The 20,140-nt window shown below is 45.0% G+C and overlaps 1 protein-coding gene across 3 annotated transcripts in view; it reads left to right on the top strand.

Moving 5' to 3' along the window:
• wdr95 (WD40 repeat domain 95) overlaps nucleotides 1-20,140 on the top strand; it is a 199,440-nt gene that overhangs the window by 17,186 nt on the left and 162,114 nt on the right. Inside the window, exon 1 of one of the 3 annotated variants that reach the window (XM_038819070.1) lies at nucleotides 12,397-12,467. The exons of the other annotated variants lie outside the window; for them this stretch is intronic. Within the exon in view, the coding sequence (XP_038674998.1) occupies nucleotides 12,462-12,467 (6 nt within the window). The 5' untranslated portion in view covers nucleotides 12,397-12,461. Of the gene's footprint in view, nucleotides 1-12,396; nucleotides 12,468-20,140 lie in introns of those variants that run through there. 3 annotated transcript variants of the gene reach the window in all.

The raw sequence follows: 20,140 nt of genomic DNA, 5'->3' as shown, positions 1-20,140 counted from the left end.
CAGCGCGATGGACCCTCTGATTAGACCTCCCACATTGTGATCCCTCCTGCTTTCCTTCATTTGGATGGCATCCAAGTAGGAGGTTGCCTCAAATAAAGTTTTCCTAGTGGGTGTGATGGGGTCATCAGGGGGCTCGGGAGCCCTATATTGTCCCTACTTTGGGACCACGGGGGTGGGGGGGGGGGGTGGTGGGGGGGGAGAGGAATACAGTCCTCCTTAGCTTCGTGACACCCCTAAATCAAACCTGCAATTTAAAATAAACAAAAGTGGTTGTAGCATATTTATCAAATAGCACTGATATTGTTTGCTTTCAAATGTTGAAGAGAAGAATATCACGGGGAAGTTTCTCTCCTGCCTCTGTGTGTTAAACTGTCCTGCAGATTAGAATCCTGTAAATGGGCTGATTTTCATTTCTGTTAATGGAACTACAATCACCAGTGATATGCCTGTACAGACAGTATACCTGTACAGAGTGTTGAACATGCGCCATATCAAGCATTTCACTGCTCAAATTTGTAACAATACTTTCAAACAACGATTTTAGAATTGTATTTCTGTGCCGGAGCCCTATCCCCTGGAATCATTCTCTTCTTCTGAATTTGGAGGGGTATTAAAAATTATTCCTGTTTGACTTCACTTGTTAGCTGTACAAGATTACAATAACTTGCAACTACGCAACCTGGAGATGTGTCCTAATGTCCAATTTGTTCAAAATGAATGGGAAAACTCAGCAGTCAGTCAGCATCTGTAGAGGGAAACAGAGTTAACGTTTCAGGTTGATGACCGACCTTTCACCAGACTGGGCCCTGATGAAAGGTCATCAAACAGAAACATCAGGTGTGATAACTATCTCAGCTGGAGAAGTAGCAGTAGGAAAAGTAAAAAAAAATCATCTGTGGTTTTCATTTTTGGTCATTTACACCTTGCTGCTGATGTTGTAGATATGTGGCTGTTCAATAAGGACATAATCACACTCTGCTGTGATCCTCTTGTAACAAGCCTTCTTGGTTGATTCCCTTATTTCCTATTTCTGTTACTTTGTGGTTATCATTTTTGATCCATGGATGTTTAATGGACATATACCTTTAAGTTGGAATACAAAAGTTGCAAAATAATACACTGTGCTATTGGAGATTTAGCTCTGAATTTGTGGCACCCAAGAGAACCGAGGGATTCGATTCTATTGGTTGGTTGGTGGCCAATGAATTGGCTAAAGGCCGTATTCTGCCTGGCGACCAGTGGCGATTTGGTCCTCCCCATGTGGGATGGTTTTCAGAGAATCCAGGAAAGCTCAGTCAGATCCTGGATGCAGTGAGTAGGAGCTGTGAGGTGTTGTCTGTCTCTCTCTTTCTTCAGAAATGCTGCCTCGCTGCTGAACCTGCAGAGAAGATCTTGAGACCTGGATGAATCTACAGTGACTGAAGAAGGGTGTACTGGAAGCTGTCCGTCTGAAACAGAGGCATGATTCAACGGGAAAAAACAGTCAGCTTTCATGCGTGTTTGGCAGGATATTTCTTGGCACCTGTAGCACCAAGAAAGACCCTGCTATTCAACGACACTTTGCCATTTTTTTTGGCCTCGGTGAGGAACGCCCCGTTGCGGCCACAATTAAGAATACCTGTGAATCGGGCCGCCATTTCTAAAGACAGGCCCAATCGTTTGACTCCTTCCTGCCCACCCTCCCCTCAGCAACCTCACTGGTGCCTCCGGACCTCTCCACTGCACTGAGCTTACCTCTTTCAGGGTCCTTGAACCCCACCTCTTAAGGGCAAGGCAGCCCGGGCTTGACCCCTGGAATGGGCAATCTGGCACCTTGGCAGTGCCCCACCAGACTGGCAGTGCCACCTGGGCGATGTGTCAAGGTGCCAGGTTTGGTTGAATCTCACAAGACATCCCGACGGGCGCGAATCTCGGTAGAGGCCTCTCGCAAGATCCAACAGACTCATCGCGTCACCAGGTCAGGCGTGGCGAGGCTGGTAAATCCTTCCAGAGATTAAAAAATATATATATTTTTATTGGTATTTTCCAATTTTACCATTTTGACAATTTGACATATAAAGCACATAATATTTACAGAGTATGATGTTCCTTCTGTACAATTTTGCACGTACCCCTTATATCGACCCTTCACCTTTCCTTGCTCTACCTTTTCTAAGAATGGAATGATAATTTTAACTGTGTTGCAAGTACGGGTCAAGCAGGGCTGGAATTGACAGCGCTCTAGCTCAGGGGGTAGAACATCCTGCTGACATTTATCTTTGTCTGGCATGTGAAGAATATTGCTGCGTGTGGAATGGTGTCCCACCTTCACGGGATAGAGACGTGGAGTGGAGAGGGCAGGCATGTCGGAAAGGCAACAAAGAAACTCAGTGCAGAATGCACCTTCTGGCAAATAGGCACAGCGACTTTATTTGTGAAGTCTCCACATTTCACTAGCACATTGACGGAGAAAATGTAGTTTGTTCAGTGGCATCAGCGAAAAAAATCAGGATAAAGATCACGCAGATGAGCAATTTGTAAACAAATCGTCACACATAAATTCATGCTAGTGGTTCACAGAGTGTTTTTAAGAATGACAGCAGTTTCAGAAATCCAGTATTACCATAGTATTATGACACACTAGTGACCTGTTCCAGGAGTTACTGGCGATGGAAAAAGATGAAGTCTGCCTTAATGCAGCCCGAGGAACGGGAAGAGAATTGGAATAATATTACCTGAGGCCACCTTGATCCAATTGCCCTCCAGATTGTGGACACAATTATAAATCTCTCCGTTTTTTCCCAATTAATTTGTGTAAAAGTTCTGTCCAAAACACTTTTTATCTTAACTGACAAAAGGCTGCTTAGAAATGTTTTAGTTTCTTTAAAGACAAGAGTCCTCCTTGAATTGAGCAGGATCAATCCGCTTCCGTGAACATACAGCAGTTAGCATGACAAAATGGAGAAGACTATTTTAGTGCTCAGAGCTGGTATCCAAGAAATAGAAGCCACGGTGAAGCACAATTGCTAACTAGGTTCAGTTAATCAAGCCAATGTTCTTTCGAGCAGAAGTAATGACCCAATTTCAGGTCATCTGTGTCTGAAGTCTAACATCTGATCTAGTGTTACCCTGGAGAGGAAATGTCTTCCTCTGGTAGGGGAGTCCAGAGCAAGGAGGTATGAGCTTAAAATTGGAATGAGGCATTTCAGGAGTGACAACAGAAAACAATTTTTCACGCACGTATCACGGAAATCTGGAAAACTCAGCATCAAACCGCTGTTGTGGTGAGGCCCGTTGAGAATTTCAAAACTGAACTTCCTAGATTGTGCAAAGTAAGGTTGTTGATGATGAAACAACACATGGTACCCAGGAGTGGCTTCAGACGCTTACTACAGGACAACTCAGTGGCAGATACAGAAAGCTCAAAATGGCATGGAAATCTCCTACTGGACATTTGACTTGGGAAGACATCGCTAATTCGAGGATGTGGATTGGATACCCAGCGCAGCTAGACCTGAATGGCAATGTAAGAGGTGTCTGGAAAAGGTTTAAACAACTGTTTGATTTTGATCTCCTAGGTAATGGGGTACAAGACGCCTCCGACAACATTAAAATAGCAATTCTCACCGCAGGGCCTGTAAATAGGAAAGTGTATAATGGATTTAAATACTCAAAAGATGAAGACAGAAACAGCTTACAAACGTTACTAAACAAATTTGAAGAGTACTGTGAGAAATTTGAACAGCAAGACATACTCAGAGTCCAAACTGCACAGAGACTGAGTGATGCAAAACTTAAAAAATCACGAAAAGAGCAAGAAATCGCGAATGAAAAGTACAGATCAAAAAGAAGAAATAAAAAGAATTTCTCACAAAGCCAAAACGCTGAAACCCTGTCCAAATCGGGAAGAGAAGATAACTTACGAATTTTGGAAGCCCAGTCCTGGTGGGATAGAAAAATCGCTGAAATCCGCGAAAAACGGCAAAAAATGGCGTTGGCGCACATTTTGCAGTCTCCGGTAAGCAAAGAACTACAAATTGCATCTGCGCATGCGCCGGAACCGGAAGCCGCGCATGCGCAGTTTAAAAAAGATCGCGGTGCCGATCGTGATGCGCATGCGCAATGGAAACAAAATCGCGCAGTGAAGGAAGAAGGCCGATTTGCGCATGCGCAATGCATTCCTGCGCATGACGTCATGACGTCTGAGCATCCCGACCACGCCCACTTAAAAGGGAAATGCCCGAAAATTGAAAATAAGACACTTAAAGTGGTAAACACAAATTTTCTTGCCTCAGAACACAGAAAAACGCCTGAACTTACACCAACAGTTAAAGACAACTTGCACAACACCCTGAAAAAAGCAGTCTGCACCACCCAAAGTGAAGAGAACAAAAAGAATTCCGAAACAACAAAAGATGATTTGTTTTTCGAAGAATACTACTCAGACACAGCTGAGTCAGTCGGATATGCTTCTCACAGCATCAGCGATACGGTCGCAACGTTCAACACGAATCAACTCGTGGTAGAAGAATCCAACCAGGATGATTTGTTTTTCGAAGAATACTACTCAGACACAGCTGAGTCAGTCGGATATGCTTCTCACAGCATCAGCGACACGGTCGCAAAGTTCAACACGAATCGACTCGTGGTAGAAGAAGCCAACGAAGATGAAATGGGTATCAAGGAATACTACTCAGACAGGGAGGAGTTATTTGGACATGCTGATCACAGCATCAGCGACACCGTTGCAAAGCTCAACACGACTCTACTCATGGTAGATGAATCCAACACCATGAGGCCATGGCAGCTCGTCGATACATTGGATGACAGCAATACCCAAGACGAAGACGACGCCACACAGAGAGCACAGGAAGACTCCACAGAGCGAGCGATGACAGGCTCCACAGTGCGAGTAATGAAAGACTCCAAAAGGGATGCAAGCAAACACTCCCTGGCGAACACCATGCATGAACAAGACCATGCAGGTAAACCCGCAGTATCTGAGCAACCGCAAGCAGACTATGACAGTCTACCAAGCTCACAGGAACAAGAAGAAGACAACGTACATCTCACCACTGACACCATGCATGCACAAGACCATGAAGGTCAACCCGCTGTATCTGAGCAACCACAAGCAGACTATGAAAGTCTAACAAGCTCACATGAACAAGAAGAAGACAATGCACCTCTACCCACTGCATGCGAAGACAGTGACAAGATGATCACACTCGACGTACAGGATCACAGCGAGACTGACAGTTCTCAGCTTGTCTGTACCGACGCACAGAGCGAGAACAGTAACAAGGTGATCGCACTCGACGTACAGGATCACAGCGAGACTGACAGTTCTCAGCTTGTCTGTACAGAAGCACAGAGTCGGGCCACCCAACAGTCCAGAGCGACGATGCCGAAAGAAAACATGCAGATTTTGACTCCAGAAGAGGAGCACCTGGAGTCCAGAGAGACCAAGCCAGAAGAAACCATGCAGATTTTGACTCCAGAAGAGGAGCACCTGGAGTCCAGTGAGATAACATCAACGGAAATCATGAAGATTTCAACTCCAGAAGAGGAGCGCCAGAAGTCCGCAGACATCACGTCAATTGTAATCATGGAGGTTTTGACTCCAGAAGAGGAGCGCCAAGAATCCAGAGACACCGCGTCAAATGAAATCGAGGAGAATGTGACTCCGGAAGAGGAGCACAACAAAAGCAAAGACGAGGAATCCAATTCTCCACAAATGATTGAGGTCACCTGCACCGATGCAACATCAGATCATTCGCACCACTCTCGAGACGAAATGCTCAATGACTCAAATTATCCACTCGGGACACGAATAGAGTATAACAAGAAAAACAAAAGTCAAAAGAAGCACAGCAGAAACGGGACAAACAACAGCAAGAACAAAAGCAACATGAAGCGCGACAAGACCAACAACAATAGCAAGAAGCACAGCAGAAACGAGAACGACAACAGAAAGAACAAAAGCACCATGAAGCGCGACAAGACAAACACCAAAGTCAGGCACAAAGATAGCGACAACGACAGAAACAAAAACAGCAACACGAACGGCAACGAAAACAACAAAGTCAGGAACAACGACAGTGCCAACACCAAAGACAGAAATGACAAAAACAGCAACAAGTACGGCAACGAAAACAACAAAAACAGGAACGACAGAGACAACAGCAATGAAACAACGACTTGTACACAATGGTACTACTCGGCACATGAAGGACAATGCCACAGCACACTGCAAAACGATGACAAGACTACAAACATGTCATGGGATGACAACGAATCGCACAAACTCACGTCTGCTCCAGAACGAGCAAGCACACCAACATCCAAGGCGGATGAGACAATAAATCAACACCACAAGCACAGAAAAAAGGCCATGCCAGTCAACATCAGTGAGGTGACCATGCAAACACCTCGGGATGATGCATTGGGTACTTAAAATAACAAGGAACACCAACAACATTCACAGCGGACTTGCAATATCAATATCACCACGTCATCAACAACAAAAAGAAAAAAAGCTCTGAACAAATTCATCAAGTTTGGACTCATAAATGTTTTTATTGAGATTGGACATATAACTACATTGGCTTTGTAAAATATGCAATAGCACCATCACCTGTGTAGATACGCATATCATAAGTAACTGTTTTCTACAATTTTCTTTAACGATGTACAGCAAATATGTAAAGAGAAAAAGGGGGATGTGGTGATCACAAGTTTACTAGATACAAAACAACTGAGCAAACACCAGAGGGAGAGCTATAAATACACCGGGACAGGATGTACAATTTTCTTTAACGATGTACAGAAAATATGTAAAGAGAAAAAGGGGGATGTGGTGATCACAAGTTAACTAGATGCAATACAACTGAGCAAACACTAGAGGGGGCACGGGAGAACCATATAAATAGACGGGGACAGGAAGTGAGGACACACTTCACTAAGGGCAGAACTTGGAGCAACACAGATACAAGACACACGCCAGCTAGGAACACTGAAGGTCACCTTAGGAAACAGCTCTGAAGAGTGAACGAACTCATAATAAAGCATCTTCTCCACATTTGAGACTACGAGCTTTATTAAGACACGAGTAACAACACACACACCCTTGTAAATAAAGTAAGGAAAGGACAGAATGGGGGCCACCATCATGTACGTGTAGGACAGCCTGTGATGCCTGTGCTGATATTGTCACTATGTTGATTATTATGGTTGTTTCTGTATTATTCTGCAGAGTTTGGATAATAAGTGCAAAATGCCAATAAAAATATTAAAAAAAAACATTTATACAATAGACCCACTTATGCATTATCTCTATACATATATAGACAACTTAATAAGACCATCTCTGAAGTGGTAGTTTCTTCCTTTTTGGTTGTATTTGATGTTCTGGAACCTGGCTACTCGTGAACTTGTCTTCTTTTCCTGCATTAGCTGGTAGTTCACGCGAAGTTGCTCCACTGTCCATCTCTACAGGTATTGAGAAGTCCTCTGAAATGGAATCTGCACTTGCCTCTGTGTTCAGGCTCTGTTCCAAAGTACCGCTGTCTATATTTTCCAGGGGAAATACTTCTTGAGAAGTTTCAGCAATTACACTTTGTGAAGCTAGTCGCTGGCCAGTATGATATCGCCCAACTCATTCATTATTCATCTGTATGGAGTATGATATTGGACCTGTCTTTGCTAGGATCACAGCAGGTACCCAATTCTCGCTGGTGGTGTAGTTAGTGGCTAGCATTCGCTCTCCTTGATTAAAAGCTCACTTTTTAGAGTTTTGTTCTTTTCCAGCAAAACAATCTCCGAAGTATCAGGAGGTATTAACAAATCAAACTGTGTTCGCAGTTTCCTCTTGAACAGCAGCATTGCTGGTGAACTCTGTGTCGTTACATGTGCAGTGTTCTGATGAGACATTAAGAATTTGTTTATGCTTGGGCAGCACAGTGATGCAGTGGGTAGCACTGCTGTCTCATGGCGCCGAAGTCCCAGGTTCGATCCCTGCTCTGAGTCACTGTCCGTGTGGTGTTTGCACATTCTCCCCGTGTTTGCGTGGGTTTCACCCCCACAACCCAAAGATGTGCAGTTTAGGTGGATTGGCCACACTAAATTGCCCCTTAATTGGAAAAAATGAATTGGGCACTCTAAATTTATAAAAGAAAATTAATTTCTTTACGCTTCTTGAAAAATGTACCTTGGTTCTTCGATGCCTTGATGGGATGTTTCAATGATTGAACTAAACATTCGGCCAACCCATTAGTTTCAGGATGGTCCGGAGCTGATTTCATGAGGTGAATGCCATTCTCCTTCAGCAAGTCCAATTTAATTTCTGTTCAGCGGTAACTCCAGGATGTTGATTGTGGGGGACTCAGCTAAGGTAATGACATTGAATGTCAAGTGGGTGATGGTTAGTTTTTTCCCTTGTTGGAGATGGTCATTGCCTGCCATTTGTGGTGGGAATGTTACTTGCCACTTGTCGGCCAAAACCTGGTTATTTTCCAGGTCCTGCTGCATTTGGAGAAGGACTGCTTCATTATCTGAAGAGTTGCGAATGGTGCTGAACATTGTGGAACCATCAGTGAATATCCCCATTCCTGATCGTATGGTGGATGGAAGGTCATTGATGAAGCTGAAGATGGTTAGGCCTCGGACACCACTCAGGAATTCTCAGTGTTATGAAATGAGATGGCACAACATATTGTTAACAAGAAAATGAATGAAATGAAAATCGCTTATTGTCACGAGTAGGCTTCAATGAAGTTACTGTGAAAAGCCCCTAGTCGCCACATTCCGGCGCCTGTCCGGGGAGGCTGGTACGGGAATCGAACCGTGCTGCTGGCCTGCTTGGTCTGCTTTAAAAGCCAGCGATTTAGCGCAGTGAGCTAATAACACATCACCTAGGAAATAAGAAGGGTAGAAAATAAACACAGTACATTTGAAAAGCTTTGTGTGACAATGGCAGTAAGGAGAAGCAGCTGCCGGTTAGTCAGAGAGTGTTCCATTGCAGGTGGTGGTAGATAGTGTTACCCTCAGAGTTATCCATCTTCCACGAAGCTGGTGTCTGGTAATAAATACAATTCTAGAGGGAAGGCACAATACCTAGCCTGCAAAAAGAAGAATGCATTTCCAACAACTATGTCACTGTGTGCGCGACAATGGCAGCATTAATATTTAATCAATATTGGAGGAATGTGGGGGTAAATTTTCAACTTGCTACCCAGGTGAAAAACTGACATTGTAGATTAACCATAAACTGATTGGAAATGGAGTTTCTACAGCAAGAGGCTTTGAGACGTTAATATTATATCTTATACCGTACATTGAATTACATATGTTGAGTACTTTAAGTATGCGTATTTAAATTTAGTCATCTATTGGTAGAAAACAAATCTGCATTTGTTCTTTGATTGATAGTTTAAAATAACTGAAGCTGTAGTATATTCATTGCTGTAGAATGAATGGTACAAAAGACTCCTCACTTCACTACTGTATGGAACACAAGTGAATTTCAGATTAGGTTAGTTTACTGCTTGATCATTGGATGCATGGTGCTTGTGAGCCCATCATGATGAAGTGTTGTTTTGCTATTCGTGATGTGGTCCAATATTACCTTGGATTGTTTGTTATAGTCCAATATCTGGAGCTACATCAGATTGTTTTTGTAAATGTTACAAATTTAGACCTTGGGGGAGAGGATCATTTATTCGGAAAGCACACATATTTGGCCCAACAAGGGCAAAAGTTCATGGGCTGGACTCTCCACGCACCAACGCTGAAATCGCGTTCGGCGCTGGGGTGGACAATCCAGTTTCACAATGGAATCGGGATTGGTGTCAGTTTCACGATTCTCCGCCCCCCGCCCCCCGAAGAGCGGCGTACTTGGGGAGTATCCTACACCTGCGGCCATTCCTTGAGGCCCGCCCTGCTATTCTCTGCCCCCAACCCACTGAAGTACCGATGGCGTATTTCCTTTTTAAAAAAAAAACATTTTATTAAGTTTGTAATAACTTGTAATTTGATTTCTTGTAATTTGATTTCTAATACGGTCCCAGCCGTTCGGGAAACTCGCGAGGCGGCTGTGAACTCAGTCCGCGGCCGCCATGGTCAGTGGCAGGCCGATCGGAGGGCAGGGGGAGCCTCATACAGGACTGTGCCTTTATTTTGCGGGCGGTCTGGGTTGGGTGAGTGGCCGATTGGGGGCACTATTTCCGCGGTCTGAGTCTGCCATGGAGCACGTCATGGCCGCTGGAGGTTGCCGCTGTACGTATGTGCGGCCTCTGACCCAGAAGTTCTGGGGGTGGTATCTGCAGCTGGAGCTGCGAGCATCATGACGGCTCCCTGCGAGCCCCCTGCAGAACTGTGAATCTGTGGCCTTTTGACGCCAGTTTTTCTGGCATAAAAGACCACAGTTTTCATGATGGCGTGGGGACATAGTCCCTGAAATGGAGAATCCAGCCTCAGATGTTCAAACTGATCTTTGCTCAGAATTGAGACTCGCTGTCAAATAGACGAACTTGGGCAATGTAGGGCAGCCAGTACAATAGAAGAACACAACCTCTGAATTTGACCTGTTTAATTTGCTTAGCTCTTCCTCCCACTTGGCAGCAAATGAAGGTGGAAAGGTTGAATTCAACATGACAAAAGTGACATTTCCAATGAATGCTAAAAGAAAATGCTGCAGTCAGCGGTCCAACTTGTAGCATACTGAAGGAAGATGATTGTTGCTGTTGGAGGTCAATTATCATAGATCCAGGACATTACTGAAGGAGTTCCTCAGGGCAGTGTTTTAGGTACATCAGGGTCTTTATCAATGATCTTCCCTCCATGTTAAGGTCAGAGGTGGGGATGTTTGATGATTGCACAATCTTCAGCACCATTTGCAATTTCTCAGATTCTGAAGCAACCCATTTCCATGTGCATTAAGACCTGGACGTCATTCACTTGGAGGTCACCCCCCCTCCCCCCAAGTCACTCACCACCCTGACTTATCACCCTGATATATCGCCTCTCCTTCACTGTCACTGGGGCAACATCCTGGAACTCCCTCCCTAACAGTACAGTGGGTATACCTGCACCTCAGGGACTGCAGCATTTCAAGAAGGCAACTCACCACCACCTTCTGAAGGGCAACTCAGGATGGGCAATAAATGCTGGCCTGACCAGCGATGTCCACATCCTGTAAATTAATTTTAAAAAATCATTCAGGCTTAGGCTGATAAGTAGCAAGTTCCAAGCAAGGGTAGTGAGTGACCCTTCACAAAGGCAATTAGGGATGGTCACCAGAGGCTGGCCTAGCCAGTAATGTTAACATTGTGTGAGATTTATAATAAAACAAGAGGCATAATTCTTATATCCTAGAGAGTAACATTATTTGGGCATTAACTAAGGTGCATTGAAATTTCGGGAATTCATATCTAGGATTTCCTTAGGAACTCAACACTACACCAGACGTGCATTTATTTATTGAGAGATAATGACCAACAAGTCCCAGATTCAGTTCATTCTCAATGCTAAATTAGCTGCACCATTTGACTGGCTTTGGGCTATGTCAATACGGGACCCTAAGTAGTTTACCCTTCGTGAGAATCAATTTATTTTCATTATGCATTATTAATGGAAACTGGAAATGTGTATCTTTATCAGATGATGCTATGATTAGGCTCAGCTTTGATGTCACCATTCCCCCGGTGCTACCAAAACCAATTGTCCAACTCCTGGCAGAAGAAGCGGGTGAGATACTAGAGATTCTGTACGAGTCACCTTCTTCAGGATAGGTGCGAAAATGGTTTGGATGAAGAAGGTGGTTTGAGACTAGGGACGGGATTCTCCGACCCCCCCGCATGTGCAGGGATGATGCCAGCATGCGCTGGTGCTCCCGCGCATGCGCCGATTCGTGCCGGCCGGCGGAGGCCCTATGGCGCCGCTTGGCGTGGTGCCAAGCCCCTATCCTGCCGGCCGGCAGGGCGCCAACCACTCTGGGGCGGGCCTAGCCCCTGAAGGTGCGGCCAATTCTGCACCTTTTGGGCGGCCCGACGCCGGAGTGGTTCATGCCACTCCGTCCCACCGGGACCCCCCCCGGGCCGGGTACAGGAGAATCCTGCCCCATTAGTTTCCTTTGCCCAAAATACCAGTGCTCCCACTGTTTCCAAACCAACTCATCCAAACTGCTGGTCACTGTCAAATTAAAGATTATCTTCCATATGTGAGTCCCAGTTTTCTCTTCATGACAACTAATGAGGGGTGAAAAGGTGATTTTACAAGCTTGTAACATAGTTGTAAACTGACTATCATCTGTATGGTCTAATAACTAAGTACAGCAGTGTGAGTGCCTGTGGGAGTGACTTATCTTTGCAAGAGTCATGCTGGTTGTGAATGGATAATTTATGACTAGCAGGAATATAGCAGGGTTGCAGGCTGCCAGACAAATGAGAAGCTTCAAAGTATGAGTCCAATTATCATTCACTAACATGCAGGTAAGGAAAATATAACAACTTAAAGTATCTTGATTGCACTTCAAAAATTTATATGATGGAAATACAAGTACTTATAGCTAAGAGATTGCAAATGATTGTAAAGTATTTTGGATTTAGATGTTTGTGGTTGGGAACAGTGTATGGCTACAGCTGTGTGTTATTAGCTGCTTAGGAAGTAATGGATTTCATTGAATTGTTGTACCAATTGTGTTGTTATTTCAACTAGGCATCCTTTCAATAGCTAGAAAAATAGAAGTAAAGCTTTTGCTTCACTCTGAGTGTGTTCATTGGCAGCGGCAATAATGGTCGGATTGTTGCTGAGATCGATAGTTCCCCTGACTGCACGTTGCTGCCCGTTTCTCTATTTCAAAATTTAGAGTATCCAATTCTTTTTTTCCCAATTAAGGGCAATTTATCGCGGTCAATTCAACTGACCTGCACATCTTTGGGTTGTGGGAGTGACACCCACGCAGACACGGGGAGATAGTACAAAATCCACACACAATGACCTGGGACCGGGATAGAATCCGGGTCTTCAGCGCTGTGAGGCAGCCGTGCTAACCACTGCGCCACCGTGCTGCCCCTGTTGCCCTTTTCTACTGGGACCTTCAGAGCCCAGCTTCTGCAGAAATGCCCAATGTGCATCGGGGAACTCCGTCAGAGTGGAGTAGAGTCAGAGGAAGAGAGGACGCACCTCCTTTTTACAGCATTAGCTGCCTTAAGACTTATCTGGATAGACACATGAACAGATGGGGTATAGAAGGATGGTCTAGATAGGACACATGGTCAGGGCGATCTTGGAGGGCCGAAGGGCCTGTTCCTGTGCTGTTCTTTGTTCTATATGTTCATTTTAAAGATGCAGGGCGAATGTTAGTGAATAGAAACATAGAACAGTACAGCACAGAACAGGCCCTTCGGCCCTCAATGTTGTGCCTAACAATGATCACCCTACTCAAGCCAACGTATCCACCCTATACCAGTAACCCAACAACCCCCCCCCATTAACCTTATTTTTAGGACACTACGGGCAATTTAGCATGGCCAATCTACCTAACCCGCACATCTTTGGTCTGTGGGAGGAAACCGGAGCACCCGGAGGAAACCCACGCACACGCGGGGAGGACGTGCAGACTCCACACAGACAGTGACCCAGCCGGGAATCGAAACTGGGACCCTGGAGCTGTGAAGCATTTATGCTAACCACCATGCTACCGTGCTGCCTTATGAATGGATGGGTGAATGAGTTAGGTGCATGTTGTTGGGGTAGTGGGGGGGGGGGGGGGGGGGGGGGGGGGGGGACAGTGGTGGGTTGATTGTGGGGTCAGTTGTGTAGCTACCCAGGTTTGAGACTAGGTTTTAATATATACATTTTAAAATTAATTTATGGGATGTGGCCATTGCTGGTTAGGCCAGCATTTATTGCCCATCCCTAGATGCCCTTCAGAAGGTGAATCGCTGCAGCCCTGAGGTACACCCACAGTGCTATTAGGGAGGGAGTTCCAGGATTCTGACCGAGTGACAGTAAAGGAACAGCGATATATTTCCAAGTCGGGGTGGTGAGTGACTTGGAGGGGAATATGCCTAACATTTCCCAGATAACTACCCAGGCATAGGAGTACAGGCTCATAGCTCCTTGAAAGTGGAGTCACAGGTGGACAGGATGGTGAAGAAGGCATTCGGCATGCTTGGTTTCATTGGTCAGAACATTGAATACAGGAGTTGGGACATCTTGTTGAAGTTGTGCAAGACATTAGTAAGGCCACACTTGGAATACGGTGTACAGTTCTGGTCACCCTATTATAGAAAGGATATTATCAAACTAGAAAGAGTGCAGAAAACATTGACCAGTATGCTACCGGAACCTGATGGTTTGAGTTATAAAAGGTCTATAAAATAATGAGAGGCATAGATCAGGTAGATAGTCAACATCTTTCCCCAACGGTAGGGGAGTCTAAAACTAGAGAGGATAGGTTTAAGGTGAGATTGGAGAGATAGTAAAGGGTCCAGAGAGGCAATTATTTCACACAGAGGGTGGTGAGTGTCTGGAATGAGCTGCCAGAGGCAGTAGTAGAGGCGGGTGCAATTTTGTCTTTTAAAAAGTATTTAGACAGTTAATAATAATAACCTTTTATTTTCACAAGTGTGAAGCTACTGTGAAAAGCCCCTAGTCACCACATTCCGCCGCTTGTTCAGGTAAGCTGGTACTGGAATTGAACCCGTGCTGCTGGCCTTGTTCTGCATCACATACCAGCTTCTAGCCCACTGAGCTAAACCAGCCCGCTGTGCTAATGGGTCTCGAGATATATGGGCCAAATGCAGGCAATTGGGACTAGCTTAATGGCAAAAACTGGGCGGCAAGGACAAGTTGGGCCTCAGGGCTTGTTTTCATGCTGTAAACCTCTATGACTGACTCCAAATACAATAGAACAGTCTGAATCTCTGAATCTAGCCCAGAATCGTCGACATTTATTGAGGGTTCCCAGGAACAGAGGAATTTCCCGCTGGAAATTGAAACTTCCTGGCCAATTTCCAGATCGGTCTACGTGTCAGGAATTCCACAGGATTCTGACAATCATGCGCCCAGTCTCTGATGACCTGGAGGTTTTGGATAATGATTTTCTTGTACAGTGATAGTATGCATCTTCAATCAACACCAGTTATACAATGTAAATATTTTTGTGGCTTTGTCATTGTTTATTCACTGTATCCATGCCTTACAATTTTATTTAGCATGACTTTTACGTGGTTCAATGGTTAGTCAACTATAAACACTTAAACTGCTGCCAACGCCCATTAATGATTAGCTGTTTTTGCATCAATGAATTTGCAAGGATTTGCTAAAAATATTCTTCCCAGGAACACACAGTGCTTGATAAACCTCTGTCCATCTTTCAAACCATTTTGCTCCAACTCTCTAAGATAATTTGCCAAGCCTCCTTTCTGGGAATCAAGATTACATAACTACCCCTTGACTCCCCAAAGTCACAAGGAAATGCCACAGTCAGTAAGTATTCTCGAAAAAATGATTAGGGGGGAAATAGTGATAAAGAAAATAGTTTTTGTCTATGAACTTTACTTTACAAGTGCAGACACATCGGGTGGAATTTTCCACCAGTAGGATTTTCCACTCCCACCAAAGTCAATGGACTTTTGAATGGCTCGCTGCATTTTCCAGCCCCGCCCCTCCCCGACAGGGCCATAAAATTCAGTCCATCCAATGTAAGGACAAAGCAGATCTGGCCGAGATGTATAACCAGTGATGCTGCAGAGAGCTGAGTTTGTATACGTTCCTCAACAATAATGAAACACTCTTGTACTTTTTGATAAGTGACCATGGGAAAAGATAGTGATGAAGACTTCTGGAATTGGGAGTATCTGAGTAAAGTCAACTCACTGATCCCCTCATGCTGTCCGATTAAAATGCTAGGTTTCTGTAGTGAGATGCACAGTATGGATACTAGACTTCATTGAGCTGTAATAGAGTTGTATCAAGCCATTGTATGCTGGTGGTAAATTGACACAATACGCCCTGCCACAAATACCTTCTTATCTGCTAAAATGCAGTTTCCGCGTAAACAAATATATTTGGCTGCTTAACAAATATTTGTGAACATGCAAAAATATAATGATGGAGAATCTTTTGAGTTTCACTCAGGCAGCCAAATTCTGTTGACTTATTAATCAATTGGCTAAATAATCAATGGACCAAAGAGAAAAATGCTGTAAGTTAACCCTTTAAATGGACATTACGGTGCGTAAATGAACAGCTATGTATTCTGAAACCACATCAAAAGCTGGTATGTCATTTACAAGCTCGGAAAACTGTCAGTCATCCCCCATCTACCTGACAATTTGGAAAATGACCACGGTATGTCTGTCCACAGAAAAGAAGATAAACTCAATATGGCTAATTACCACCCCAGCAAGACGTGCTTTCAGAGAGTTGACCTGTGTACTGTATGGCAGTCAGTACAATCTGAGAATACAGCCTCTTAATTCAACACTTTGTGACCTGCCATTTATATTTGTTCATCTCTTCCTCTCATTGAGCAGCACACAAAGGTGAAAGGATTGAATTAAATGTGACAAAAGAAATATGTCCTGTGAATGCTGAAGAATAATATTATGCAGCAGTCAGCAATCCCACTGGATGGAGAAATAGCTAGCATAAAAGAAAGATGGTTGTGGTTGTTGAAAGCCCAGAACATTGCTGCAGCAGTTCCTCAGTGTAGTGGGGTAGTGTCCTAAGCCCAACCATCTTCAGCAGCTTCATTAATGACCTTCCTACCATCATAAGATCAGAAGTGGGAATGTTTGCTGATGATTACACAAAGTTCAGCACCATTTACAACTCCTCTAATACAGAAGTAGTCCATGTGCACATGCTGCAAGACATGGAAAACGTTAAAGTTTGGGTTAATAAGTGACAAGTGGACTTACGGTGACGGCATGTAGGAGGAGGTCGCACACTGGAGGGCTCCTGCTTGAGGTTTGATTTTTTTAGAATTTAATGCCCGGTCCCAGGGGTAATTTTTGGTTAAATAAGTGCAGGAAGACGTAAGGAAGAAAGATGTCCAAAACCCAAAGGAAAACATCCGTGAAGATAGGGGCTAATGAAGGTTCTCCGTCGAGTAGAGGGGTCAGCTCAGGAACTGGAAGGAAGGCGGAGTCTGGGTTGCCGGGTGAGGCCGCATTGCTCACGGCAGAAAAGATAGCCAAGGTGACGGTTATGGAACTTGAAAAACAGTTCGCAAAGCACATGGAGGTGATGAGGAAGGAGATGGTGGCGGTATTGAAGGTGCTGGTGGAGGAGGCGATTACACTGGTGAGGGCAGCGGTATCGAGAGCATCGGCCGAGGTGCGGGAGCAGGATGAGGCACTGAAGGAAGTGGAAGATGCATTGTCGCAGCACAGTGATCAACTCACCACGATGGGGAAGGAGCTGCGGAGGGTGGTGGAGGCCAACAAGGGTCTGCGAGCCAAAATGGAAGACTTGGAAAACAGATCTATGCAGCAAAATCTGAGGATTGTGGGTCTGCCCGAAGGGTTGGAGGGCCCAAGGCCGACGGAGTATTTTGCCAAGATGTTGGCGGAGCTGTTGGGGGAGGGGGAAGATCCCTCTCGGTTCAAACTGGATCGGGCTCATAGGACATGGAGGACTATACCAAAGCGAACGAGCCGCCTATCGCAGTGACTATTTGTTCCCGTAGGTACCGCGTGAAGGAGAAGGTCCTGTGTTGGGCAAAGCAGAAGTGGGCGGTGCACTGGGCTGGAGCTGGTATATGTATATACCAGGACTTTACTGTGGAGTTGGCGAGGAGGAAGGCGGCCTTCGGCCGAGTGAAGACGGCACTGTATAACAGCAGAGTGCGGTGCGGTATAGTGTATCCAGCTAAGCTGCTGGTGACCTACAACTCCAAAGACTTTTATTTTTATTTTTTTATTTTTTTATAAATTTAGAGTACCCAATTAATTTTTTCCAATTAAGGGGCAATTTAGCGTGGCCAATCCACCTACTCTGCACATCTTTTGGGTTGTGGGGGCGAAACCCACGCAAACACGGGGAGAATGTGCAAACTCCACACAGACAGTGACCCAGAGCCGGGATCAAACCTGGGACCTCGGCGTCGTGAGGCAACAGGGCTAACCCACTGCCACCGTGCTGCCCCCAAAGACTTTTATTTTGAGACGATGGAAGTGGCGGAGTATTTGCGAAGGCAGAAGGACTGGGGCAGAATTGAGAAATGGGACTGAGAGCGGGACTTTTATTGAGGGTAGGGGGTTTGTAGGAGTGTGTGTAGCTTTATTTTTTCACTGCATGTTGGTATATGTGCTAAATGAGTCGACGTTGTCTATTTGGACAAGGTGAGAGTTGGAAATTTCCTTTGTAATGATGGTTCTTTGGGGTTTGTGGTTTACACTGGGGTGTGTGTTGAAGGGGATTTTTTTGTTTTTCTGGGACCGGGCAGGGGGGAGGGGATTGGAGGGGAGTGAGGCCCGGGCAGGGGCCTCCACACTGGCTAGTTTAGGTTGGCCAGTGAATGGGAGTGTGGTGGGGAGAGGGGCTGTGGCCATAAGAGCCTGGTAGAATAGGTTTTGATGCGGCCAGGAGGGGTGAAAAGTTGGGGGAGGGGACCGATACCGGGTGAGGTGTTTTCGAGAGGAAGTGGCGGGGAGGAGTCTGGGAGGGGGGTGGGAGGTGTTCTGCAATTCATGGGTGTCATTCATTGTATACTTTCGGGCAATGGATGGCCTTGAATATTAGCGAGGGGGTGGTTGAGGGGGGTGGTGGACTATATATATTAACGGTGGCTATGGGAAATTCCTGATTCGTTTTTGTTTTTTTATTTGATGTTTATGTTGTCATGTGGGCTATTGATTGGGGGTTGGTGGGAAGATGGGATCGTTGTTAATAAGGGGATTGACATTGTATTCATTACCGTTTACTGTTTGTTGGTGGGTGTAAATTTTGAAGAAAATGTGAAAAAGGAGAATAAAGAATATATTTTTTAAAAAGTGGCAAGTAACATTTGTGCCACACAAGTGCCAGGCAATGACCATCTCCCCTTGACAATCAGGGTTTCACCTGTGGAAGGAGCAGTGCTCCGAAAGCTAGTGATTTGAAACAAACCTTTTGGACTTTAACCTGGTGTTGTAAGACTTCTTACTGTGCTTGACAATCCAGGTTGTTACCATCCATCATTTCCCCATTATTAACATCCTGGGGGTTACAATTTCCCAGGAACTGGACCAATTGTATAAATGCTGTGGCTACAAGAGCATGTTAGAGGCTGAGAATTGAAAAATGAAAATCGCTTATTGTCGTAACTAGGCTTCAAATGAAGTTACTGTGAAAAGTCCCTAGTCGCCACATTCCGGCGGCCGTCCAGGGAGGCTGGTACGGGAATTGAACCGTCCTGCTGGCCTTGTTTTACAAGCCAGCTGTTTGGCCCACTGTGCTACTTGCAGTAACTACCTCCTGACTCCGCAAAGTCAGCCTACTGTCTACAAAAACAAGTCAGGAATGTGACGGAATACTCTTCATTTGCCTGAACTAGTGTGACCCCCCAACAACACTTGAGAAACTCAGTATCATCTAGGACAAAATAATCCGCTTGATTAGCAACCCATCCACCACTTTAAATATTAACTCCCTGCACCACAAGCACACAGTGGCGACAGTGTATATAATTTACAAGATCCACTGCAGTAAACTTGTGACCTAAAAGAGCATAGGAACACCACTACCTGCAAAGCCACACACGATGTTGACTTGAACTATATTGGCACTCCTTCACTGTTGTGGGATCAAAACCCTCCATAACAGCACTGTGGGTGGACAGATACCAGATGGGAAGCAGCAATTCAATAAGGCGACTCATCATCTCCTTCTGAAGAGAAATTAGGATGGGTAATTAATGCTGGCCTTGCCTGTGACACCCACGTGCCACAAAAGAATTAGAAAAAGCTGTGTCAACAGACCAACAGCTTTTGGAACTCAGCCAAGTATTCATAGTGACCACAACTATCAAAGTATTATTGCAACGCCCAGAGCTTGAAAATGAAAGGTGGTGTCTTCTCCGTTTTAAATTTGATTGCCTGCCAATCAAGGGAGGGGAGTAGGTGCTCAGATTATTTCTACACCCATTAGAAATAATGAAATGAAAATGAAA

The sequence above is a fragment of the Scyliorhinus canicula genome, chromosome 14, assembly GCF_902713615.1.
Source record: "Scyliorhinus canicula chromosome 14, sScyCan1.1, whole genome shotgun sequence".
NCBI classification, from domain to species: domain Eukaryota; kingdom Metazoa; phylum Chordata; class Chondrichthyes; order Carcharhiniformes; family Scyliorhinidae; genus Scyliorhinus; species Scyliorhinus canicula.
Note: the sequence above shows the minus strand (reverse complement) of the source record. Positions and strands in the feature narration are given on the sequence as shown.